This window comes from Polyodon spathula, chromosome 20, assembly GCF_017654505.1.
Source record: "Polyodon spathula isolate WHYD16114869_AA chromosome 20, ASM1765450v1, whole genome shotgun sequence".
NCBI classification, from domain to species: domain Eukaryota; kingdom Metazoa; phylum Chordata; class Actinopteri; order Acipenseriformes; family Polyodontidae; genus Polyodon; species Polyodon spathula.
Window position 1 is genome coordinate 6369643 of NC_054553.1, and position 27493 is coordinate 6397135.

At 38.8% G+C, this 27493-nt stretch overlaps 1 protein-coding gene across 3 annotated transcripts; it reads left to right on the plus strand.

Moving 5' to 3' along the window:
* Nucleotides 1–25031, plus strand: LOC121295601 (ribosomal protein S6 kinase alpha-6). Of its 3 annotated transcripts, none has more exons than XR_005946949.1 (22): nt 1–264; nt 7267–7326; nt 11223–11339; nt 12188–12269; nt 13211–13291; nt 14142–14221; nt 15520–15626; nt 16280–16317; nt 17243–17385; nt 17995–18065; nt 18330–18418; nt 18756–18820; nt 19585–19687; nt 20418–20542; nt 20979–21104; nt 21525–21614; nt 22082–22240; nt 22510–22671; nt 22749–22825; nt 23019–23136; nt 23701–23813; nt 24116–24208. XR_005946949.1 is itself a non-coding variant. In XM_041220454.1 (22 exons), exons 1-22 carry the CDS (start codon nt 202–204, stop codon nt 24239–24241), a joined length of 2223 nt encoding a protein of 740 aa, XP_041076388.1. In that variant the 5' UTR covers nt 4–201; the 3' UTR covers nt 24242–25031. The 3 variants fall into 3 exon arrangements, 2 of the variants coding, with proteins under 2 accessions (XP_041076388.1, XP_041076389.1); XM_041220454.1 differs by having other exon boundaries at nt 4–264; nt 23673–23813; nt 24116–25031; XM_041220455.1 differs by having other exon boundaries at nt 4–264; nt 20982–21104; nt 23673–23813; nt 24116–25031.
* Nucleotides 25032–27493: the final 2462 nt, after the last annotated feature.

Sequence of the window (27493 nt, forward strand, 5' to 3'; positions counted from 1 at the left end):
TTCCATGCTTCCCAGGTACAACGGCGGCCATATTCATAGGGAACCACTAGCTCTGATTGTCAGGCAGTCGAGTCTGACAGATTTATAAACATACATTTCCGAAACAACCGGACAAACGTGAATTCTGCACCAGCTGGAGAGAAAGGGGCTCCGGGTAGCACCAAGAAATGATCCTCTGTAGAAAACGGCTCTAGTGATAGGATGCCTTTTGCACAGCCGCAGGACCCCTGGCACAAAATGGAGGTGCAAAGTCTTGGAAGTGAGGTATGTACCGCATCTGATGGGCGCACTTATCACTCTGCCTTTGTTTCGGTCAGAACTAAGCGCGCTTGTTATGTTTCTGAGGTTGAAAGATTATGTACCGGGGCCGAACCGACATGCATGTTTTTTTTTTTTTTTTTTTTTTTTTTTTTTTAATTTTATTGTTATACAGATATTCAATTGTAGCTAAGTCTAGTGGATGTGTCTGGCTAACTCTCCGTGTCCTCTGACACATCTTCGTAGCAGTGCTGTGTAGGATGAGATCAGACGCACACTATATATATATATATATATATATATATATATATATATATATATATATATATAGATACAATCTTCGGTATTTAAAATAATGTAACAAGACTGAACAAGTACATGGTATTGCGTTAATGTTTGTAGGCTATTGTTGGTGATATGTCAAGCTGGTGTTTGTCTGTTTTAACCAAGATTATCATTCGCTGCAGCTCTACTACAGTTCTTGTGCATTTGTTGTTTTTTTCTGTATTTATTATTGTTTATACATCATTTCCCATTTTCTTTGAAAATATAAACGTTTCTGAAAGAACAAATTCAGCGAGAAGGAATTCGTTAAATATTTTTAAGTGGCATGTTTGTGTAGGTCTTCAGTGACAGTGAAGCAGACCGACTATTGATGTGGTTGGTAGTACTTTTAGTAAATAGTTTGTATTCCTTCTTCTAATTATTCACAGTGACTTGTCGGAACTCTTTGGGTAATATTTCCTGCCTTAAATTAACGTAGTAGGAAACTAAATTCAAACCGGATTTAACAAAGCAAGACACCGACTGACCGAGGCAGTTTGTTAAGCCGTGCGCTATGCATATATATATATATATATATATATATATATATATATATATATATATATATATATATATGCATGCAATTGTATACTTCCACGTTGAGCCTTGAGGATACTGTGAGCATTAAACTGTTTAGGAAATAACCTTTGACTCTTGAGAAATGTAAACAGGGTTCATATGTCAAATAACTTGTCATTTGAATATGAAAAGAAAAAAACAACAAGACAGACTCAATAGACTTAGATTGACTCAGATAAACTGTAGTTTCCACCAGCGACCAGTCTGAATAGAGAGCATAGTTCCAGGCGGCATTCCAAATGATTAGAGCAGGAGGTGTGTGGGCTATTGGGCGCATTTGATCTTTAAGATACAGTATCAGTGTTATTGCTGTTTTATCTTAATTGTTAAAGTAATATGTGTTTTGTAGCCAAAAGCATTTTTAATAGGGATCACCAGTGCCTACAGCATTTATTTACAGCAACCATTGTGTTTTTTTTTGTCCTCCATCAAGGCCCAAAGACACCAGTCATGAAACATTTTTGTTAAGAGACATACACATGCTTTGAGAAAGGGGCTAAAATCCTGTTTAGCATTAGGTGCTTTGTGAGATTTGCTTGTGTAAACACCAACTGTCTGTGACTTGTATTCCCACTTCCTCTCTGTGGGAGTCACCACCTTAGAGATGTGTGAATTTGAATTTTCAAAGGGGTCCTTCCTTCCTTTTCCACAAGTTAACATCCATAAACCATCTAGTTTTAGATTTTCCGCAATACCTTTCGAAAATGGTGACCTTTGATTAACCCAAAAGACAGTCGATTCCCAGATGTCTGACTGATGTTTTTGTCATTTTGAAAAGACGTTATTGTAACTCAGGTTAATGTCATTTTAGATAACGATGCAGGCTGTCTCCACAAGCACCTGTTGCAGTGTAAACCCATTCCATCAGCTTGTACCCTATGTTCTGCAGATTGCCCTGCATTCAGGATGAACCCCTGGGCTGTGCACTGCCTGCTTTTGAAACCATGTTCCTTTCTATCAAACATAGCACCTGGTGGGTGTGTCCTGAAGTTGCTTGCTTGCATTGATTGATGCTTCTGGTGATAGTCTAGCTTTCAACAAAATCTGGAAAGCTTCTTAGTTTTCTTATTGCTGTTTTAAATGATGACTTGTCATCATTTAGCCAGCTTTGGTCGACTACCATTCTGTTCTAGACATTGAAATCTGTCTATTTGCAGGGGATCTATACTGTATGCCTGTGTTTCCTATGAACACTAAGGCCAACATCTATATTCCACATGCATGTTTCTATATAAAATGTTAACACCCCTTCATTAAAGCATATTGCGTGTATTAGCCTAATGTCATTGAGCTTGCTTGACACTGGCTTAAGTGTGTTTTAAGAAAACGATGTCTTTGCATTTAGTAATAAGTCTTTGCAGCCAAGTGCTTTGCTACTGCAGGTTTTTTTTTGCCCCCTAAAAATAAGCCCCTCTTTCTCATCATGATGTAAATGAGTTGGCTTGAAGGAACTCAATTAGAATTGATCAGAAATATCACTAATCTGAATGGGACTGCAGCAGTTGGCATGGTGGCATAGGAATCTACAGTAATAAATCCAAGCAAGATTATCATGTTTTTTAGAGTTATGTATACAGGGCTACAATATATGTAGGGCTTCTGATTTTCGGTTTTAACCAGTAAAACACCCCTGATACAAAAAAATCGGTGGATAAACACGGGGGGGAAGAACTGTGGTTAACCAATTCACGTTGACTTTACCCTTTTCCCATTAAAAAATAAAACTTACTATAATAATAATAATAATAATAATAATAAATCCATTTCCCAGTGCTGCTGGTCAATGTCCCGCCTTCTTGACTTGCATCTATCATTGATTTGTTCTGAATACTTTAAACCCGGCCCAACTACTGAGTGACAGCACATTCCTACACTTCTATGGAGACTCCGTTTGCAAGATTTAAAACAAGATTACAGTCAGGATGGAGGCTTGTTAGGGGATTTAAAGCTGTATTACAGTTAAGATACGGAGGATTTAAAATAGAATTGTGGCGAAATGTACAAAAATGCCTCCACACAAAAAAACCCAGAAGAATGTGCCCGTGACAATAGGGATTTCTTTGTGGAAGACAGCAAAGCAAAGAAGGTACAACTTAAGTGTGCAAGTACTGTCGACTTACTACTATACATATTGTGACAAAAAAAAAATGCTCAAGGATTTTGGAAAGTAACTGAAAACACTAATTTCATACAGTATATCAAAAAATGAAAGCCCCGCAAAAAATAAAAACCACCAAAAAAATACAATAAATGTAACTGGTCATTCAATGGCACATAAAAGTACATGGGGAATTAAAAAGTGAAAATAGATCGGTACAGGCAACCCAGAACTCAGTACAAGTTAATAGGCTGTTCTACTGAACAAGAGAGGTAGTTAAAGATGTGATATACTTCCGTACACATTCTTATTAACCCAACGATACCAACAATATCTATTTAAACGTGATTCTCAAGCTGAATCTCAGTGGGCTTCTACTGCTGGGGTCAGCGCTTGCACTGTATGTCTCCATGGCATATATTTTTGTACTATTATTTTTAATAACCAAGTAGATTTTGATTTCCCATTAAGATACTGTAATATACTGTAGCGGACTGCCCAAGGCTCCTCCATTACATCTTGTGTCTAGGTTAAGTAGGCTGTATGTCTGGGAATTCAAACCAGCAGCCTTAAAAATATTGCAGGAATTCTGAGTGTCAATATAATCTGTGTTGTGAACGAGATCATACAGTATTGCATTGAAAATAGTGAAGACCTATATAACTTCTCTTTCAGGTCATGATATACAGTAGAAATTATTATATTTATCTGTATATATCTATCTATTACTATATTCAAATGTAGTTTTTACACTTTATTTTCAAAAAGAAATTCTAATGATCAAATCATCAGAACCTCTGGGGAAAAAGTAAGCAAGGATTTGACATTTTTCTGTTCTGTTCAGGCTCATGCGGTATGTGAGTAGAGGCAGGCTTTAGCTTCAGGAGAATTGAGATCATACAGTAAAATGTATGCAGTTTTATTCCCAACAACTGTAACAACTATAGGTAACCACCAAACCTGTTCAATATTAATGGCTAAGTTCAGATCTGACTAGTGGTGCAGCATTACTGTAAATTGATCCCACCTCTCTATCTGATTTCCAGCCATAGCATATTAAAAACTACAAAGAAACACAGTACCTGGGTTAGGCTAATGGTTGTGTAGAAATGCTTAAAGCAAAAAGCAGTGTGGGCTCCCAGCAGTAGTACTCTGTACTCTGTGTCTGTCAAGCCATTTCATTGGCCAGCTACGTTTAATGAAGTAGGCTAATAAAGGACTTGGTTTATTATGCATAATTTATAAAGTATAGAGTCAAGTTTGATGTCATACATCTTGCATGTAAAACACATGTCTAAATTTGACTCTTTTAAATTGCTGCTATACTATATTGCATAAGAAATGTTTAAGAAGTAGATGCAATACTGTTCAAATTAATTGATCAATGAACAAATGTTGTCTTCAGGCATTTGAAAAGTTTTGTGTTATTACCACTTCCCCCTCACAAGGGAGGTGTGGGAGGATGGACGAAACCAAAATGCCACGTAAGGATTTCTAATTGTCAATTCAGCCTTTCATTTTGTTTTGGATGTGAGAGATGAGAGATGTCCTTGAGATCGTCAGTTTTATATTTCAAAACCGTCCACATTTATTTTATTACATGTTGAACAGCACCATAAAATAATTTCACGTGGAAAAAAAAAACAAAGACTAAAATATCTGCACATTGTTGTTATTGTTACAGCTTCAATGTGAGTTGTTTTTGCAGTGAATTGCAGTCACGTCTGGGGCAACTGAATTTATCCAAGGACCCCAGCTATCGCACTGTGAAATAAGTCGTGGTTGGCAGTCTTGCTTTGAGTAATGTAAAGTTAACTGAAATAGATCTGAAATGAGGTATCTTTTTATGAATTATTTAGTAATGTAATGTATTCTTTCATGCAGCCAGTGCCTTATCTAAACAAGACAGATGTCTAATAATTTATTAGAAAACAACCCCATCAGTCTTCTCTAGATCTTCACCAGTAACCAGTTCAGTCATAAGTTAAGACATTTAAAAACAAACTAAATTAAACTGATGCATGTTAGATGTTGGCATAACGGATGGGTCACTTTCAAGGGTTGTCTTGAACAAATTAAAATGATGCCTTTAGGCTAGCTTTTCAACAGCAATGTTGCCAGTAGCCTATAGGCTAAAGTGAAAAGGAAGGGCACTAGATATTTATTAGATTTTACACATTTGTACTGTATACTGCATAGACCTACTGTACAGATGTATATTTTTACATAATGTAAATTGTACAGAGAACATAATATTATTTCAACTAATTTATACGTTTAAAATAAATTGAGCACTATAAATGTATGTGTGTGTGTGATTATTTTTAACCAGGCGACACGTCTGTCTCCCAACATGTCTGGTTAAGTGAGGGGCTATTGTACCGAAAATCTCTGGTGCCTGAAAGTCAAGGCCAGTTGGTAACAAATTATGTTACTGAGTGTGCTGTTGCCTTTAAATAAAATTACTTTTAAACAAAATGTGAAAATAAATTGGACCGGACGTGCTTGACAGATGCTGAATAAAATGACCGCAAAGGGTTAATAATCACTCATCCCGATTCCTTTATACCCAAGGTTTTCTGCAGTAGCCTTGAGCATTACTGACGTCAACCAGCGTACTGTTATCAGTGCATCTCATCAACACAGTGTGTGATACTGTAGCAGTCTCTCACAAGCCATTAGAATTGCAGCAAGTTAGATAATTGGTTAGTCATTGGCAACCCCCCCCCCCCCCCCCCCCCCCCCCGCCTCGTCCTGTCCTGTCCTGTGTCCTGTGTCCTTGAATGTCTTTATGCATTTAGTCAATTGTGTCCTGTAGTTCTGGGAACAGCAGTTCAGCAGTGTATAGATACGTTGTTGTTTTTCTGAAGTAATATATTGGGCTTTGTACTTTTGGCTTTAACCACTCAGTAATGTTGATACTGTATTGCTCTTTATTTACTCTTTCGTTCCTGTTGCTGGAATAAAAGGACTTCTGCTGGTCCTCTGTAAATGGTCTGGCATGAACCGCTGTTATTGATAGGTGGAATACAATGTGTTGAAACTTACTGAATTAGGGAAAATATACTGGGGGGGAAAGGCCAGATGGGGACAATTTTAATATTGTACAGTGATAGATTAATTTTCAATATAATTTCCAGGGCGGGCAATGAAACGTGAAACAAACAGTGTGATTGGTCGAACAAGGTTCCAGCTGTCCGTATATTGAATGGGTATGGACAGTTGGAGCCCTGTCACATATTCAAAATTACTGTGCTGTCTCACTGAATTTAAAGTACCGGTAGCCATCTTGTTAACAGTTACAGATGTACAGTAACTATCAAACTGAGTGACCAATTACCAGCAAAAAAATCCCAAAAGTAGTAAGTAGACATGCCGATTTTGATGAAGAACAATCAAATAATGTATTTTTATTGGTTTGTAAACGTTACAGAAAAACACAAAAAGACACTTCTGCGCACTTTCCACCCCTCTCAGGCACAGACCTTGTGGATCTTACTTTTGCATGTTTCATTTAAATCAATTTACTCAGCTTCACTTAGTGTGTTCAGTTCAAAGTTATACATGGGACCATTTTTGTGGTCCCTTTATTGGTGTAAGGCTATTTAATAATTGCCCCCAAAATTTTTTAAATCCACTGTTTTGACCTTGACTATAAATGCAGTAAGACCCTTCAGGGTGTCCGTATACATCCAATATACAGACTTCTTGGGGGTTGGCACAACATCACAACCAAGACGTCTGTATATTCAATGTATACGGACACCCTGTCGGGGCTTAGTATGTACGTTCGTACATACATACATACATACGTACATACATGCACAGTTAAAGAAGAACAATTAAACATATAACAACATCTGCCAAGAAATTTCACATGGCTGTACCACATTGATATGAGGTCTACTATGTCATGCCAGCTTATACAAAGCCTTAAACGCTGGTCTATAAAAGGAGTCTGTTTAACAAAACTGTACCTTTTTCTCCCCCCCCCCCCCCACTCATAGGTCAATGGGCATCAAATGGTGGATGAGCCTATGGAGGAGGGGGAGTCATTCTCTCATTGTGTGAGTACAGAAAATTCTGACACTACTGTATTTCATTCTTCAGATTTGCATCAGGGGAAATTGTGTTGGTTGATGGATGAATGGATGTGGGATCTGCTAACAAAAAAAATAAGCTATCTTACCTCTTATTGAGTTCAGTGAGACGCACGCATGCATATTTTTATTATGGCGTGGCCTTTTTTTTTTTTTTGTACATCGAGAGGTATGTTCATTTTCCCAGCCCCAGCATTTGTTGGATAATTTCTCTTTCAGGGTATTTTGGGTTATTTTAGAAAGTTTGAAATTCCTGAATCCATCTGTCAGACTAGTATGAGACAACATCAACCCCAACAGAATTCCGAACAAGCCTTTGAAACTAAGAGCACAGAAACTGAAAAAAAAAAAAAAAAACCGCTTTCTGTCTCTCCAAACCACAAGTCTACGGATTGACATAATACCTCGGGCTGGTTCCTGTCAAATGAGAACCTGAAACTGAAGCTGTGCTTTTAACACAACAGCATTGTCAGCTCGCCAGTGTTTGGTCTTGTTTGCAAGAGTTTTGCCGGTGCACAGGCATCTGATAAATGTCTAATGTTTGATCTTTAGACTTGATCCAGGTCTTTGTGTGTGTGTAAATACAAAGTATCTGTGACATATAATTATTATTTTTTTTTCTTATCGTCAGATTTTCATTCCATTCTTTTAATAAGTCAGTTGCATGATATAAGTATACAGGTTGATACAGGGAACATTAATTGAATTTAATGAAGCAATGGGTTTGACCCCAGCATGCTCCGAGTCTAATATGATACTTTGTGTGATGTGTAAAATAAGAGAAGCTGGTCATTGTATTACTGTAACAAAGTACAGCTGAAATGAGTGGTTCTGTAGGTCTGGTTGCAGAGTCCATTAGCCCCAGTGTGATTCCTGCTTGTATCCTCTGTGGCCAGGATTACATGCTATACTTATTTGACAGCCACAGATACAGGGCTTGAATGTCTCTTGGAAAGTTAGGAGATTAGAACTACTATTTTAGTTTTTGTTTCCAGGGGATTTTGCTATTGAAGTCTGTAAGGTAAATAAATCCAGGAACAGTAATAGTTCTGCGTTTTAGTGGTGCTGCTGACTGTGCAGTGGGAATGTTTGAAGCTTGGGGCTAGAATAAATAAAAAGAAAAGAAACTTGCTGTAGACTTGGTAGGATTTTGCAGTTCTCTTTGAGATGCTAATGTGCTGGCTGTGCTTTACAAGATGGAAACTAATTAACACCTGTGTAGGAAATACAGGCCAAATGTTAACAGCCTTCACTGCAAATACAACAAATAATACAAAAAATTAGGATTACTTGTTTGTACATTAGGTACCGTAGTACTGTACTGTCCCTTGCATAACAATGAAAGGACTTAAAAAAAACAGGTATTGAAAACATAAATGCTGTATAATTTTTTGTCTACTGTGAACCTTTTTTTTAAAGTCTCTACTTCCCAAGCAGGCAATTAAACTGCAATGTGTTTTCTAATGAAAATAACAATTCAGTGGGAGTGGGAGTGGGTAAGGGTAAGGGTAAGAGTGTTATTTAGCATGTCCTTACCAATATCAAGGGGATAATGAGAATCAGAATGTATCGCTGGTTGAGAGTAAAAACACTGAAGCTACTGAACAAAAAGGATTATTTTGAGATGATATTTTAGGTTTCTAGTATCAATTCTTAAATTTGAGGGGTGTTAGTAGCTTGTGTACCTACAACATACCCCTTGAAGTCACAGAGATCCTTCTTCTTTTTAATTGTAATTTCTCAAGCAGTTTACAATGCTTTAACACGCAACCAACTTCTCTAAAGCTATTTTTATTTATAATGTGTCAGGTATGACCGTGTTCGGAATTGTTTTACTTCTGGTGTGTAAATTAGGAAAGAGGTTTTCTTCATTCCCAAAAGTACTGCAGGTTTCAGTATCCCCCCCCCCCCCCCCCCCCCCAGAACTTTCCGACTTTGGAATGCCTGGCTCCCATCCCTGAAAAATACAGACGTGTTGGCTCACACACGCAAACACCCACTCTTGTTTTAATTGGAAACACAGATTGGCCCATTTATATTGTTATATTCCAATTTTATAAATATTGTCTTGAGAAAGATATGTACAACATATCGAAACGTTGGGCAGCTGGCTCTTTGAGCTAATATATATATATATATATATATATATATATATATATATATATATATATATATATATATATATATATATATATATATATATATATATATATATATATATATATATATATATATATATATATATATAGGGATGCACTGAATCCAAGTTTTTGGGATTCGGCCGAATAACAAACCAAATACCGAATCTACAAAAACTGTCAAGAAAATTTAAGAAAACTGCTGAATGAAAAAAAAGACTGGCCGCTACTAACAAGGGATATGCACAGTCTGTAGTTTTGAGCCTTTTAGTTAATAGTATTTTCTTTATTGCCAAATGGAAATATATCCCTGAATAAGATTTTAGTATAAAACTTATAGTTTACCGCTAACCCCCTTCCCCCACAACAGAAACGTCAAAATACAGAACCGTTTACTTTACCTTTACAAGAAAGGAGAGCTGCATCTTTGCCATAACCCACTATTTTATTTTATGACGTTTCAACCTGTGTCACCTGGTCTGAAAGCTATGAGGAAAAAAATTACAGTGAGTGACCGGAATCTCCCTGCGAAATAAAACCCACGTTGATTTAAATGCACTGTGTGTGTAACACGTATCAAATAGGCTATGAAATAGTTTTTAAATTATTTTAATAAAACACAGCAGTTCCGAAATGGTTCAACTTGTTTTGGCACATTGCAATAACGTAAAATGCCATTTACTAAAGCATATTGTTCAACAACATCTGGCACATCTGACAGTAGTAAAGTTACAAAATACATATATTTCTGTGCACCCAGTTATTTATTTATTTATTTATTTTTTTAATCGGTATGATCTCTAGAACACGTTTCACAGACAAAGCAACAAAGCACAAAAGTCTACAACAGTTTGCCATTATTATATATTACAGGTTTACTGCATAATTACTTCATGAAAGTGTGATGTGAATCCAAAGCCTTGCTCAAAAAGTAGGTATTCAGGCCGAATCCGAAACCGAATCCTGGATTCGGTACATCCCTAATATATATAATTACACAAACAGTAAGAGAGGACATCCAGTCTCCATAAGTCCAGTGTAGGTCTGCTCTTTAAAGTTTCATCTCCTTTTTTTTTCCCTCCCTGCAGAGGTATGGTTTGTTCTATGAGCACATCCTGATTAATTATTTAAGGTGATTTTCTTTTCTTTCGCTGGGTATCTAACAGCATACATCTTGTTCCGGACCGGCTGAGCACTCAGTTCATCAATGTAGTGGTTGTTGGTGCTTATCTTAAACACACAGGCCCGTCGTGGGCTTGAGAGGCAGAGCCACTGGGGTGCTGTGCGCAGTCTCCAAACATGCACACAGTGGAAGTAATTAGGAGATACTGATGTGAATCAAAGCATGAATATTGTATTGGCTGGGCTAGTTAATAAGAAACACATGGGCATCAGATGCAGTGGTCCACTGTCCTCAGCACGGACTGCTGGGGAAATCCTCTGGCTTTGAGTGTTGTTCTTCACTTTAGCCCCAGTTGGAATAAAAACATTTCATTTTTTCCCTGTATTTGAGCTGTACAGCTGCTGAGATGTTCTGACTTTGCCAGCAGTCATACTGTAGAGTGGAGGCATCTATAGATACAGTATCATGTATGCTTCTCATTACATGTATTTATTTATTTTCTCCCATGACTCCTTTTTGTATTTTCTCAGCTAACCTCTGGACAGGCTTTAGTGCTTGTAAAAATGGGAACTGGTTTATTGAGTGTTTGTTGTTTCATTTAGGATGAAGGCACCTTTCAGGAAATCCCCATCACTCACCACGTCAAAGAGGGATGTGAAAAAGCAGCTCCCTCTCAGTTTGAACTTCTTAAAGTTCTGGGCCAGGGGTCATTTGGGAAGGTGAGTCTACCTACTGAGAGCATTCTTACATGAGCTTTCCTGGTATATGTTGCACTTGGCATCAGCTGCAGGCTTCAAGAATGACTTCACGTTATTTAAGAGTCCCTGTGAGTCGAGTGGGTACCGCACAATAAAAATGAACCCGCTGTGTCAGTAATTTTACAAAGCTACCACCTCTCGATCTTGTGTGGCTCTGTAGAAATATCGTTGCTAATTTGTGTGTCGATTTGTATGTTTACGTTTGTACATTTTCTGCTGTAAAACCAGGTTTAGGAATACGGCTCTTGTTGAGGCATTTCCCCCTAAAGACACCCACAATGTTTAGTCTTTTGACAACTTTTGTGGGCTTGAGAACACAAAAGAGGCCTTGAATCTGTGTCTGACCTGACTCTGGGCTATTCAGACAACACAGTGCCCCCACATCCCACACCGGAATGCTGACAGATAAAATTGACTGGAATTTGCTCCTCTGTGCATTCCACACACACACACACACACACACACACAAAGCAACATCCATGTTCTTGAGTAGGCTACATATACTGTACTACAAGTTGGACTTTGCGCTTTCTAGTATAATTCAATGAACTGATAAAGAACGGGGCGATATGTTGCAGTTGATACCCACAGGCTAAGTAAGGAGTATAACGATAATTAATAAAAGTGCAAGTGCAAGCCAGTAAGAACAAAATGTTGCAAAGCAGCTAATATAAGCACCCTCTCTTAAAAGTATTTAAGCCATTTTAAATTAGTAAAGTTGCTAGTGCTGTATACTTGACTCTTGTACTGGCAGTATTAAAGTGAAGCATCATTTCTACTGTTAACTGTTGCTAATTTGTTTTTGGTAGGTCTTTCTGGTGAGAAAGATAATGGGCCCAGATGCAGGGCAGCTTTATGCAATGAAAGTGCTGAAAAAAGCATCGTTAAAAGGTAAGGTGTTCCTGTTTGTTATGCTCTCTCAGTGTTAAGGTGTTCTGAGAAACCTGCTGCATTTTTATTGGACAGAATTATATTGCTGTCCGAGATGAAAACCTTATTTGTCCTGGGTGAGAGAGACTCAGACACGCACATTGTAACACCAGGCAAAACTCAAATGATATGACACTTTTATACATGAGGGCATTTCCAAGAGGCATTAGTGGCAGTAGGAAAAAGGCTGGTAACAAGGAATGCTAACACAAACAAGCGATTTTAGACAGTGACGTCGGCAGAGAATCTAATCAAAGCTGGTAGCAGTATGTTCAGGAAAGCAGAACCTTGTGGATTTAATTCATGAGCTGCCTGTCTCAAACAACCACATCCTGGGAATAGATAATGCTTTCAGAGTCCAACGCTGGCTAATATCCTCCAGAAAGGGACTAAATGTTAAGCTGTGAATACGGCAGAACCGTGACGCCTCATCCCTTTGTTTATTAGTTTCTTACTCCTACGCATCTTGGTGTCACAGTGATTCAGAGCGAAAAGCAAAGAGAAATAAGAGAAATACAAAGGCAGCCCAGTAAAAGAAGGCTGATGTCCAGGAGCTAAGGGAAGATGACAGGATCGGCTGTCTGTGTGGACAGCAAGGTACCTGAAAACAGGTCTTTGATACAGGGCTGGCACCAGTTCCATTTGCCTTTCTGACACCTCGCATTAGCTGGGTGCAGCGGGGATCGGCCCTCTAATGGAGGACAAGGGCATGTATCGCATTTAGATTTTATTCAGTTACAATGATGGAATTGCCTGAGCCTTAAACTGATGAGGTGTCTTACACAAGGGCATTCGATTATTTTGTTTTAAGGATATTAAAGGCTAAAATCTATGTCTCGAGCGCTAACTCTGGCAACCTCCTCTTCATTCTCACTCCTGTTTTTTGTTTCTTTTTTTTTTAGTTCGGGATCGAGTTCGCACAAAGATGGAACGCGATATATTGGTAGAAGTAAATCATCCTTTTATTGTCAAATTGCACTATGGTAAGTCTATTCCTAAATCAATGCAGTACCTGGGGCCTACTCATTATTAACCCAGAGCGTTCGCTTTGGAAAATATTTGGTTGAAGAATCAGTGTATATATGTTTGTGATTATTGCTGCTTGCTTGCCGTATGGCTGACCGTGTTCTCGTAAGAAATGTAAAGCTTGCAGTGGCTTCCTATTACACTTTGTTGATTTATGTTGTAAAGTTTCAGTCTTGGGTTCGACCTGTCTTTTGTGCAAAGCTCATGTGTATGTGTCAGAACTGATTACCCCTGCCTGGCCCCTGGTCCCCTGAGGTCCTCGGTAGACTGTCACTTTCCTGTGCTGTGGACACAGCTTGCGTCTTTGACATGGTCATTTACCAGCTTCACTTGCCACAGCAAATTTGCTTTTGCAGAGAGCTTGCATCATTTAAAGCTAATGCAAAAGCCTTATCTTTATGATATTTCTTAGTTTTTTAATCTAATTTCCCCCAGGCCTTTTTAGACTGCTCTGCTTAACGGTCCTGATCTGACATTTCTCCTGTAGCTGTTTCTTAGTTATTATGTTGATTGCATGGCTTTAGTAATGGTTTTCATGAAAGCAGGAAATACTAATTCTAAGATTCCTGGTGAGTTTATTAAACATGTTTTACTGCCCAACAAACTACAAGTTAAACAGATTGCTGGTATGAGGGTAATGTTTTCTCTTTCATGTTCATGTATGTTCATCAAGAAAACTTTACTGGGGGGTGGGGGGGTGGGGGGACTGTTTTGGGTTGATGGTAGCATGTGTGGTATAGCGTGTGTATTTATTGACTGCTACAGTAGGACATTGTACCCTGCTAAAACACTCTTTTTGAATTGCAGCCTTTCAAACAGAAGGGAAGCTGTACTTAATATTGGATTTTCTCAGGGGGGGAGACGTGTTTACTCGCTTATCCAAAGAGGTAAGCTTTGTTTTTTTTTTAAATGTTTTTATTCAGTTTAGGACCTTGCTCCAAAGTTTATGCAGGTGCCTCGCAAGCACTAGCTTTTGTATACTGTGTCTGCACATGAAGAGGCTTGCATTAGGGGTTTTATTTTAAATAAATCTCTTAGCAGGGGTCCTGTTCCCTTTCACTCTTCAGGGTAAATGCAGTGAGGAACTCAAACATTGTGGTATGCCAGTCAAGCTGTTATCAAAGAACAACAACATGGGGCACAGCACCCAGTCTCAGCTGCTACCAATTCTGAAAAGTGACAGGTTTTCTAAAGACTTGTAATGTGGAAGGTTAACATGAAGTGCAGTTACAAAGTGCTGCAGTGTTAAATCTGCTAATTATTTACTGAAATTAAACTAACCCTGGAGCTCATTTAAATAGCATGTGTGGTATGGGCATGAAATACCAGAGATTAGATTCACGTTAGTGATTTTTCCATCTTAGTCCTCACATCATGATGACTTTGTTTAAAATAAAAAAAAAAAAAAAAAAACCTCCCTGTTGCCTCAATAGAGCTCTCAAAAACACACCTCCAAATACATCTGATTGCAGTACATTGGTTACCATTATCTTGTCTCCCTATAACACTGTGTCCTAGTGGGTGTAATTTTAATAAAACATTTGTTACTGACCCTGCCAAAAAATTACAAAAAAGTACTGCAGTAGACTAGTATAATTGTACTTTAGTATATTGTAGTACTGTAGTATTATTGTAGTTGTACTGGAGTATAGTGTGGTACTTATTTTTTGTAATTTTTTGGCAGGGGATGTATTTCTTAGGTCAACCAGAGGCAGACAGTGATGCGGCCAGAAAGGTTAACTTTACCCTGTCCAGTACCAAATCTTATAGTGATTCACAGAGCTCGACTGAGGGAACAGGCTGGTTTTAAACTGTCACCAGGATATGATGACTGAAACCGAAAACTAGAAGACAAATACATCAGCTTCTGCTGGTTTTCCTGACTCCTCACTGAGAGTGGAGCAGACCTTTCTGTATTAAACCAGATTTGTGACTCTGTTGGACAGAATATACATTGCTGCTGAACTTAAGCAGGAAGTCCCTCATAGAAGAAAACACTCACTTAAGGATTTTGAACGATTTATTTTCTGTTCTGAGGCGAAAGGAAAAACTTCAATGAGGGACTTCCCATTTAAGAGCCCATGGTGTGGAAAGAAATTGCTTGTCTTTTTTATTTAATTTTTTTTGTTATTTGAAATTGACTGCAAACAGAGAGCAGAGGGTAAATCTATCCAGTTCTTATTAGGTTATGTTTACAGAGGAGGATGTGAAATTCTACCTTGCAGAGCTGGCTCTTGCTTTGGATCATCTGCACAACCTAGGCATTGTTTACAGGGACCTGAAGCCTGAAAAGTAAAGTATTCCTCTTGCTTTGCAACATTATCTTTCAATGCCTTCTTCTGTGCCTCTCTTGAAAGCAAAGAGTGAACACAAAGTAACGTTATTTACAGAGATGCATTTTCACAAATTCGTTTCTTAAATTAAACCCATATATCAGGTGTTATCTTTGCTGTTTTAAAGTAATGCAACATTTGTATTCCTAAGGGAATTTGAAATGAGAATGTTCGAAAACGAGAACATGTTTTACTGATAATTTGTTTTTAGTTAAAACAGTATTGCCAACTTGCCAAAAATGTTTATTCATCAAACCCAGCTGGACAATCTGCATTTTTCATATGTTGTAAATTGTTAAACAGATTTTTTTTAAATTAGTGATAAATAAATTAATCATTTTTAATTTAATTTAAGCGTAGTTCTTTTTTCCATTTGGTTTTAACCTGTAGGATGATGAGGCTTGTTTTTAACCATGTACTGTGTATGTTCAGTGCATTTTTAACTGCTTTCTGTAGTACTTCAGAAGTAGTCCCAGTGACCTGCTTGGCAGTTTCATGTGATTTTGCAGTGGCAGGTGGGCAATACTGTTAACCATGTGTTTCTGTTCAATGTGCTTATTGTGCGGATGTTATTTGTGTATCTGTATTGGAGAATGTGATTTTAATTTTCAGCATTTTGCTTGATGAAGCAGGACATATCAAGTTAACAGGTATGTATTTATTTATATTTACATATTATTTTTCTAGTGCATGTCACTTGTTGTTTTACTGAGGTTTATAAACACATATTTCACTGCTGTTGGTGCATGTAACAGAAAGATACCAGCTTAATTTAGTCACACAACATGTTTCTATTAGTGTTTAAGATTTATTAAGTGTATATGAGACTTCTAATCTACTGGTGCATTTCTGTTAAACAGAACCCAAATACTTTATGATGTTTACATTTGTTCTGACTGATTGATTACACACATCTGCAAGGGCACAGTTAAAATAATACAAATAATAATACATCGAATCTTGTTGATGTTTAGTTACAATTCTGCTTCCCAAGAAACAATTATTAAAGGTTTACTTAGTAGCAGCGCATAGACTAAAGTGTGCCGTTGTTCCAAGCAGGTTCTAAGAGCGCTAGCCAGCTTGTGTCTCACTGTTCTGCGAGTAGAGTTGACAATAGTGTATGTATGGAAGGAAGTCAGTGTGAAACTGAACGTGATTATGGGGCACTGGATCTTTTAAAACACCTCTGTGAGCCTCTAGCCATCGTGAGGAATGCAGTACTTGTATCGAAATCCCCTTGCCAAGTAAGTTGCTCCCACCACACAGAAACACAGCAGTAATCCTCCAATCGGATTGTAGAGTCACAGAGCTTTATCTTAATCCCAGACATGATGGTGCAACTCCTTAATACTATACACTGTAGTATAAACAAGCCCTGCCAGGATTCACATTAAAACTAAGCCTGTGTGTTTCCTGAGCATCAGCCTTGCCCTGTAGAATTCTACATGTTAAACCAGCTGCTAGGAAAAGCATCATCATACAATTCAAAAGTAATGCCGGTCAGCTTAAGTAACTCTGTTGATTTATTTATTTTTTTTCTCCTTGTTTAATAACTCTATTCTCTGTCATGTGCAGACTTTGGGCTCAGTAAAGAATCTGTTGACCAGGATAAGAAAGCGTACTCATTCTGCGGAACAGTGGAGTACATGGCACCTGAAGTGGTCAACAGGCGGGGCCACACACAGAGTGCTGATTGGTGGTCGTTGGGTGTTCTAATGGTAGGTCACACTGCAGTGTGTGGCTTGTTTGTTAGAACAAACATGGTAAAGCTTAAATAATTACCATGGAATTAGCTGTGATAATAACGTCTTAATGGAATAGACTGTAGAACTGTAAAATCAGCAGTAGCCAGTTGTATATCTTTAAAAAGAAGACATAAACCACTCAAAATTGTTGAATTGGCACAGTGATTCCACACCTTTATCCCTATCCATAAGTGTTTTTAGGACAGGTTATGGGGGAAAGAATATGAATAAGTGACATGTATGCCTTCTACGTTACCCTCTCAGCTAAAATAATAACAACAACGCTCCTTCTGTTGGAATCCGCCCTTCGGAAGCAAATACAGTTATTATATGCCGTACAGCATGGGTTAGAGAGGAAAAACATTAAGTAAAAGGTCCATTTTTTAAATTTTTTTTCTTTTCTTCAAAAGTTATATTGGGAGGACCTTATTGTGGTCTTTTCTCACAGCATACAAACTTAATTGTCTGTCTGTGTGTGCTTATGAGAAGTGTTCTGATGATTGTGTGTCTCTCTCTCTCTCTCTCTCTCCTCTCTCTCTCTCTCTCTCTCTCTCTCTCTTTCTCTGTGTTTAATGCATGCAGTTTGAAATGCTGACTGGTACGCTGCCATTCCAAGGCAAAGACAGGAACGAGACGATGAGCATGATCCTGAAGTGAGTGCTGTCCTCTCAGAGGCTCTTGAAGGGGGCAGGGGATCATTTCAGGGCATGGAAGCAATTTCAAGAACTGAAAAAAACTTCACAAACAACTAGGGACATGTTTAGTGCAAACATTAATGGGGATTGCTATAGTAATGTTTCGGTTGGCTTACTTAATTCCCATTCCAAACAAATAAAAGAACTAGTATAATATTTACTTGGTTATAGGTGTAATTCCAATCTTATAATCTCTGTTTTTGTCTTATTTTTTTATATTAGAGCTAAATTAGGAATGCCTCAGTTTCTAAGTTCTGAAGCTCAAAGTCTTCTTAGAATGCTGTTCAAAAGGAATCCTGCAAATCGATTGGGTGAGTTATTACTTTCTGGTGAATTTGTACATTTACTTGAAAGCAGGGATGGAAATAAGAATTCTACTACATAGAAGTTTTACCTATTCCAGGTCTTAATACAAGCTTGATTGACCAGAGTGTGTAGGTAACAAGCTTAAGGGTGTCTTATTAAGCTCATAGTAAAACCAGGTTGGATCAAACTGCTATGCAATGGGAGTCTTATTTCCATCCGTGGAATGGTATAACATAAATAACACATGTCTACTGTTCTGTTTAACATAGTTCACAGATGACAGTATCTTCTATTTTGGGTTTTAGTTGATAAGAGCATTAATAGTATTCATAATTCTTCCAGGGGCTGGCTCTGATGGTGTGGAAGAAATCAAGAGACACGCCTTCTTTTCAACAATCGACTGGAATGTAAGTTAGTTATCTTACGACAGTTTAGTGGCCCCTGCTAAGCAAACAGAAACCACAACTACATATAATGATATCACTTGTGATTCTGGATACTGGGTTGTTGAACTATCCCATGAAAAGCTGTTCACTGACCCAGTAAGTTTGTCTACAACCAAGTATTGATAATATTTAAAGAATTTAAAGAATGAAGCAATGTCCTAGTGAGGCTGGTCTTCAAGTAAAAGCTGGCGGCAAAATATCGACCGAACAATCTGTGGTTGGATTACACATCCTGAACCCCAGGGCATCTTTGGGAGTCCAGGAAAAATAATGCTTTTTTTTTTTTTTTTTTTTTGTCAATATTTCAACTGTCCCTACCTCTATAGAGCAACTCATGATAGCTGATCTGTTCTAGAGTCTCAAAGGTGGATCTCCGGTTGATAAACTTCGATTCATTTTTCATGACCTGGTGTTATTTACAGCACGTAATTTCAAAAGTGATACACAGACTGGTCTTCTTGGAATATCGCCTTATTTTTTTATTTTGCAATGCTTTGCACAACACAACACTTAGAGGGCCAAGTTCAAAAGAGCACACTTAGTCGGCTCTCCATACAGCTTTTATAAACCTGCAGCACTTTAAGCTTCAAAGAGGAAACCAGGAGCTCTTAGTGGTCGCATGGTTAATTTGATCTCCAGAGTACAAATCAACGTGGGCTTCCAGAGCATTCCAGGGTAGCAATGCAATTCATTTTACAATATTGTTGTGTTTGCTCTGGTTTTAGAAACTCTATCGAGGAGAAATCCAGCCTCCTTTTAAACCTGCTGCGGGAAAACCAGATGACACATTCTGCTTCGACCCAGAATTTACAGCCAAAACGCCAAAAGGTAACAGTGTTTTTAGAACGGGCAAAAAATCCCATTGTGTTACCGGTCGCTACTAGTACAAGACTATGCAAACTGTATATAGTACAGAATTATTCATTATACAAGGCTCCACAAAGCATATTTCAAAGAGAGATTCAGGCACTTCAACAGAGGAATTGTACATTCTTTCTTTCATATCTCCAGTGAATAGTGAGATGCAAGATTTCAAAGAGCTGTCCTGATTCCAGCATCACCAATAACAAAGTATTTATACATCCTCCCATCAGATTTCAAATCTATTTATGGGTAGTGTGATAATTCAAACTGGTTTATAAATGTCATCAATCTCTTTTTTTTTGGAAGACAAAGAGAAGTGAGCCCCCCTCCTTTAATTTAAACATGAAGCATTATTATCGCCTACGTGAGTGTCTCACACTTTAGAGTTTAACACATCTCTGGAGATGCACTTATCCAGTTGTGGGTAAACTTAGTAACATCAGTGTCACGATCTAGAAATCCATTAAGACGAGTGTTCACCCGTCCTTGCAGCCTTATGTTGCGTTAAGTATTTTACATGCATCTACAGTTATTGAGGGTATAAGAGCCTGGGGACAGACTGTATGGGGAAGTTGTCCGCACTTTATTACAGGCTCTGACTGGTAGGTGATTGTGAGCCTAGTTTTTCATCATGCTGATCTCTGATTGTTACAGCTGTGTGTGTTATTAATATTCGTGTTTGCTTTATTGGCAGATTCTCCTGGTGTACCCCCCAGTGCTAATGCCCACCAGCTGTTCAAAGGCTTTAGCTTTGTGGCCCCTGTCTCATTGGAAGAAAGTAAAGGCTCTTCGCATGTGAATATACTACCTATCGTTCAGGTAAATCCTTACTGTACTGTTAGAGAATTGGTCATTTTGAAGGTGCCGGGTGCAAAGTCAAAATTATGATGTTCACAATACACAAAGTTAGTAGTTGCATAATATGTGAACTGGTGGTGGCTTATAGTTCTTCGTGCAACTGAAGACATGTGATAAGTACGCCTGTATATTGAGCCCTTAATACAGTGAGCATTTCCCTGGACACAGTGCTGAGCTGCTGTTTGGCATTGCAAGTGATATAATTATATGTACGATGGTACACAATGCCATGCACTAGCTGCCTAAATCAAATTATTGTCGGTTTGGGCCATTTTAAGGGCTTAAGTAAAATGTAACCAACGTTAATCGTTTGGCAGTACTGTGTTAATTTACCTTATTTGTGCTGTATTTGGAGAAAAATAAATCCTGAACTAAGGACTCTGCCTTTGCTTCACAGCAGATGCATAAAAGCAACGCCCAGTTTGCTGAAATCTATGAACTGAAGGAGGACATAGGTGTGGGCTCCTACTCCATCTGCAAGCGATGTGTACACAGAGTCACGAGCATGGAGTTCGCTGTGAAGGTACTGGCCACTGGCTCTGCGTAGTGTTCCATGCCCAGTAGAGAAACTTCACAAGCTGCAGCATGTTACGATCAATGAAAAACTTGTATAGATCGATTTATAAAATGGATTTACTAGTGGATTTAGAAAGGATTATCTGAGATGATTTGGAGCACTGATCACAGTAAGTATACAATAAGCACAGCCCTTATAGCAGTAGCAGCAACTATAAAACAAAAACAGTTTTAAAAAGAAACACCAGAGGGCAACAACATCACAGTTGGTTCATGAGTAGTAATAGTTTCAAGTAGTTGTTTCACTGCAGAAGTCCGGTATTGAACAGTGTAGTTCTTGAGGGTTACTGTGCACAGTGATAAGTATGTGCCTTATACTAAACGTGTTCCAATCAGCTAACCTTGTCATATCTTTTCTGAACTTCAGATAATTGACAAGAGTAAGAGAGATCCTTCAGAGGAGATTGAGATTTTAATGCGTTACGGGCAGCATCCGAACATCATCACTTTAAAGGATGTAAGTGGGACTTTATATCGATCTGCTTTATTTAGCATCTTTCCATAGCAAGAGACTTGACCCATTACTGGCACTGAAACCATCTCCATTCTTTTTTTGGTACACTGTCTGCTCACTCCTTGTTATCATTGAATCATACACTGTATGTGGGTATCTTCTTTGTGTTTTGTTTTGCATGTGTATCAGAGAAACTTGTCTTTTATCCTAATGCTCTAAATCTTTCTAAGTTCTAGCTTTGCAAAGCATTCAAATATATCGCACTCCTTCCAACTTTTGTTGTAGCGTTATTAAAAATGTCTTATTTTCACACTGTACATCTCCAACAGAGGATAACAGTTAAAGTAAATTATCCATGCTCCATTGTTACTAAGCACACAGTCCGAGTAAGTGTGTGGAGAGTATAATGAGTAGTGCACAGCTGGGTCTGCTGCTGCCTGTTTGAAGGCCTCCCTGCTTGTTTCCTGCAGGTGTATGATGAAGGCCGGTTTGTATACCTGGTCACAGAACTGATGAAAGGGGGAGAGCTGCTGGATAAGATTCTCCGGCAGAAATACTTCTCTGAGCGGGAAGCCAGCGCTGTCCTCTATACCATCACTAAAACTGTCGACTACCTGCACTGTCAAGGAGTAAGTCACCGTCCTGTATTAAATCCTTATCCTTCCTGTATCCTTCACACAAAACTAAAGCAGGCACTATTTCAATGCAAACTCAGTCTTTATTTGTCATTACAGAACATCACTGAATATACCTTTTGAAATTACCAGTTTGACCTAATTAAACAATTTAAGTTGCCGAGTTATAAAGATAACTTTCTGTATAAACTGCATCTGATTTAACAATAAAGTTTTGTGGAACTCTGTAAATATATTAGTAAATGAATGTGTGTCTGGCACAGGTTGTGCACCGGGATCTGAAGCCCAGCAATATTCTGTATATGGAGGATTCTGGGAATCCAGATTCGATCAGGATTTGCGATTTTGGGTTTGCGAAGCAGCTGCGTGGAGAGAATGGGTTGCTGCTGACTCCCTGCTATACAGCCAACTTCGTCGCGCCAGAGGTACGTTCAGCAAGGCGTGTGCTCTGGCGGTATCTTGGAGTGGGTGCTGATGATAACTGTGCTTTGTTTGGGTTTAGGTCCTCATGAGGCAGGGCTACGATGCTGCATGTGATATCTGGAGTCTCGGGGTCCTGTTATACACCATGCTGGCAGGGTGCGTAAAGGAAGACTTGAAATACTACTGTGCGATCTGTTTGTGTATTTAGCAGGTGCTGCTAGTTGATACACAATGGGCATAAGGCAATGGGCAAAAAAGTACTGAATGTTTAGTATAATCTAATTTCAAAACTAATATCTCCACGTTATGTTTAAAATATTTACAATTAAACTGTTTTCCGTTCCTGCAGCTATACTCCTTTTGCCAACGGACCCAATGACACCCCAGAGGAGATCTTGCTGAGAATAGGCAGCGGGAAATTCTCCCTGAGTGGAGGCAACTGGGACACCGTTTCAGACAAATCGAAGGTGAATCAAACTTCTACACACACCATCCCTAAATAGTCACATACACTACACTCCTCACCACATTCTCAGTATGCACATCAATTTCACAAAATCTGTATCCTGTTTGATTGTTTCTCTCAGCTGAATATCTGTTGGCTCTGTTTATCAGCTTTTGGATGAAACAATCTGCTGCTTGTGTTTTTTTTGTTTTTTTTTCTTTAGTTCAGATGGCATGCTGGCATCTAGTAATTGTAGGTCAAGTGCTAAACTCAGTTATCATATAATACAATTATACCGTCTTTGCAAGTGGGTACCCATTGAGCCCTTTTGCCTGGGCTTGAGTTTCCAGAGACGCTACCAGGAAAACAGACATGCAAGGTCAAAGCTCCTCCCCTACTTAAACCACCATGTTACTAATACCCTACTAATGCACACATTGGTAGAACTCTATTGGTAATATAATGTGTTTAGTGACAATTGGTTTTATTCCTTGGTCATTGCAGGGTTCTGAATTTTTAATCATGATCCTACCTGTGATAATTTTGTTCCAAATTTAGGACTTGTTGTCCCATATGCTTCATGTAGATCCTCACCAGCGATACACTGCAGCACAAGTGCTAAAACACTCTTGGATAGCATGCAGGGACCAACTGCCTCATTACCAGCTCAACAGGCACGATGCACCTCACCTGGTCAAGGTAAGCGAGTCTGGACTTCCTGTACGCATCCGGAATGCAAACTGAAAAAGTAAAGTGAAGTAAATTAGAAACCCCAAGGATCGTCTCAGGTTCATGTAGAGCGGTCATTATCGCACAGGCAGGTGCTCTCTAAAAGCTACCTGTACTTTAGAATCTTAAATCTCGTTCTTGACTGGGGATCTCTGTGATCAGTTATCTAGCAGGGAGTGGTCGCAGTGGAACATCAGTGCTTAAGTACCAGTATTGTGAGCGAGTCCTCTGGATCTGATAGCAGCTTGTCTTCTTTCTTTGTCTCTGGACAGGGTGCAATGGCTGCTACATATTCCGCATTGAACCACAAGACGTGCCAGCCAGTGCTTGAACCTGTGGCTGCCTCCAGCTTGGCCCAGCGAAGGGGCATGAAGAAACTAACGTCCACAGACTTGTAGTGAAAATCATCTTTGGGTTGTTTTCTTTATTGTGATTATTAATATAATTACCTTACCTTGACCCACTAGCCTGCCCCCTTCTCCCTGTCCCTCCCTCTCCTCTATTGTTTCAGCAACCATCTCTGGCCATGGCACCAGTGTCAGTAACTATTGCAAAATGCCTGTCTGGGTTGCTTTAAGAACTGATAAAAGTTATAATAATAATGATAATGAAGATGCATATTGTGTACTGCAGGAACTAGCATTTCACTAATAGTTCAGAGTCTGTTTACTTGCGGGGTGGGGGGGGGGAATGCACCAACTGTAACGTCCATTTCACTGTGACTGGTCACCTTGGAGCTCTTAAACAAATTGTGTATGTCATTTATAAATAAATACAGAAGTAGAGGAAGCAGCATTCATTAAGATCACAGAGTGGAAGGCATGACTGTAGAGACGCCTGTAAGCGGCTGCCCCAGTTGTTTCTCAAATTCCTCCTCCCGTTGATCTTTCAGCTTCATTACGGAGCCTGGCATTCATGAATTCCCAGGACTTAGAGAAGGGTTGTATTAAAAGCGCTATGAAAAGAAAAACTTTAATTCAGAACTTGTCATCTGGATGAGCTAAGGCTATAAAATATCCATATTAGCTTTAATATAGATCATGCTGAGAAGACTGTGTGGAAGCCAGTCAATTTCTTTGGTGCAGTGTAAGCGGTTTTCATTTATATTTAAAGGAATGCTTGGCATGAGAATGTTTGAACTATCATGGTAAGTAGCACAATTTGTTGACCAATCTGGACTGATGAGTCTTTGGAAGGATAAAGGTCACTAGATGTGGATCACTGAGCAGTGTACAGTCAGCATACCGAGTCTGGTGAATTATTATTTAGTTATTTTTCTTCATTAATTGAGGTTAATTAGCTTTACAGACCAAGGTACAAAACACTGGAGACTTTTGTTTAAGATTTCATCCTAGTTTGGGTGAGAACTGAGAAGATGTGGTTTTGTGGTAACATACTGTGTAGAGGGATAAGAGCAAGGAGAGTGAATCCCAGCTTGGCCATCCGAATAAAGAACTGATGTGCATTTCGCTGAATAAGTTGGACTAAGAGGTTTAGATAAGGCATTTGAACTGTTGTCTCCGTAGTCTGTTGTGTAATAGGTATGTTCTAATGGTTGATGATCCTTTGACCATCACCTCACCAGTGTTGAACTCGTAGGTAAGAAGTACAGGAAGAAAGCTATTGGCAATAACTAACCTTCAACAACAAGAATACTTTAGATTACAATCGATGTATGAATGCATAGTGTGTGTGTGTGTGTGTGTGTTTGCAGATGCTAGCAGGGGAAGCTCATACACTTGTGTATATAACACATAGTATTGAGAGGATCTGGGCTTGCAGTCCTCTGTGCTGTCAGCAACAAGACTTGGGTGGATTTTGTATTGTAGACATGAACAGGATTCTCTTCTGTTACACTTATTTATTTGTCCTGTTTTACTGTTAGGTCAGCAGTGAGCATTTCAGTAAGGAAAATCAGCAGCTTATTTGATGTAGAGAAGGGGATTGACACACGCTCCAGCAATGGGAATATTCTGGTTCTTCAGTGAAGCTCCCTAAAGATCACGGGCCGGCTAAATGACAAAGAATTGACAGGGCAGGGCGGGGCGGGGGGGGGGCCCCCCCCTCCCCCGGGGGTGCAGGGCGGGGGAGGGGCGGGGCGGGGGCTAATAGCAACTGGCTGCTTCGGCTGAATCTCTTCAAAGACATTGTGGAAATTGTATCATATTGTATTTATTTCATTTAATTTTTTTAAGATTTTTTTTTCTTTTAAGGGGTGTATATATTGACATTAAAGATCATTATTGATGTCGTGCTTCCAGCCTCTCTTTTTGTTGTGTATTGCCCTATTTATTACAATTCTCCCTCGTTTGAAAGGTCCTGGTATGGCAATGGCTCCCAATCCATTCCTTTAGATATCGCAACACAAATAACACAGTCCCTGACCAGAGTTTTAACAAAGGAGGTAGCAACACAAATAAGTCTGACTAGAGTATTAACAAAGGAGGCACTCTGTGTTTGTGTTCCAGTTTTCTGGGAGTGAACTCCTTTATCACTGATGTGATTGTGGTTTATGACTTGCATTGGTGTACTGAAAGAAAAAGAAAAGTAATATTTTAATGTGGTGGAACATTTATATCTAAGCTGGGACTTCAAGTGTTGGGACCAGTGGTGATTTGTTGCTAGTCCACATAGCTGGTTACATAAAGGATCTTAAATCTCCTTTAAGGGCAGCAAAGTACAGTACTCTTAGACAGGAGATGAAGGCATTAGCCAAAATGTTTGTATTTATTTTGTAACATCCTGAAACAGTAGTTGAGAGATTGATAAAATAATCAACACATCTTACCTTTATTCTAAATATTATGTCTGAGAAACAAATACATGTTTCTCTCTTACGTTCTTCTTTCCAGCACTACAAGACAATAATTAAAGAATTATTTTATGAGCTTTAAAGAAAAAAAAAAAACAAACCCAAAGAGGTTTCCATAATGAGTCCCCTTGTGTAAGGGCTCCAGTCTCTCTACAGCCAGGCATTAATGCTAATTCTCTGCCTTGCTAGGTTCTGCTCTGGGCACTGGCTTGCGCTGATTCTCTCTATCCTCCAGCATGTCTGGTAGCTTCCAGCCCAGGAAGGAGATGCTGCTGCTCACACTCATCTGTGACAACCCTATTCCGTGCTCCTGTAACACAATGATCATTCAATATTGATAGTCGTTTCCCATTAATTAAATGAAGCACTTGATACCAGCTGTCCTCTTGGCTCTCACTGGATCAAGCATCCTGGTTCCCATTTGTGGACCCAGCACAAGGTGAGTTTGCTGGGAAGAGTACAAGTTTCAGGTTGGCATGCCTTCTGATATTGTCACCATCTGTTAATTATTTAACTGTTGAATTTTTCTATTTAAAACATTGAACATTTAATTAAGAAAATGTAACATGCATCTTTTTGACATCTTAACACTCCATCTAGTTGAAATTTGATGCAGCTACCCATAACATTAGGCATTTTAAAATGTTAAGCTCTGTTGCCATTTAAGTACTGACATGGTTAAAATGGGGTAAACCAGGTTTAGATTTTCTTGAATGGAATAAACCATTAGCCAGGGGTCAAACATTGTCCTGCCAACCCAAAACCAAGCCTTTAGATACTGCAAACATGTCTTCTAATTTAAACAGGCACCTGTCATAGGAGATGAATTAAGTGCGAA

Bases quoted from the DNA above. Each gene is read 5' to 3' on its own strand.
- LOC121295601 (XM_041220454.1), top strand. From the start codon at position 202: ATGCCTTTTGCACAGCCGCAGGACCCCTGGCACAAAATGGAGGTGCAA. The intron at 18,066-18,329 runs GTGAGTGCTGTC...TTTTTATATTAG, and splicing joins ACGATGAGCATGATCCTGAA to AGCTAAATTAGGAATGCCTC. The intron at 22,241-22,509 runs GTAAGTCACCGT...TGTCTGGCACAG, and splicing joins ACTACCTGCACTGTCAAGGA to GTTGTGCACCGGGATCTGAA.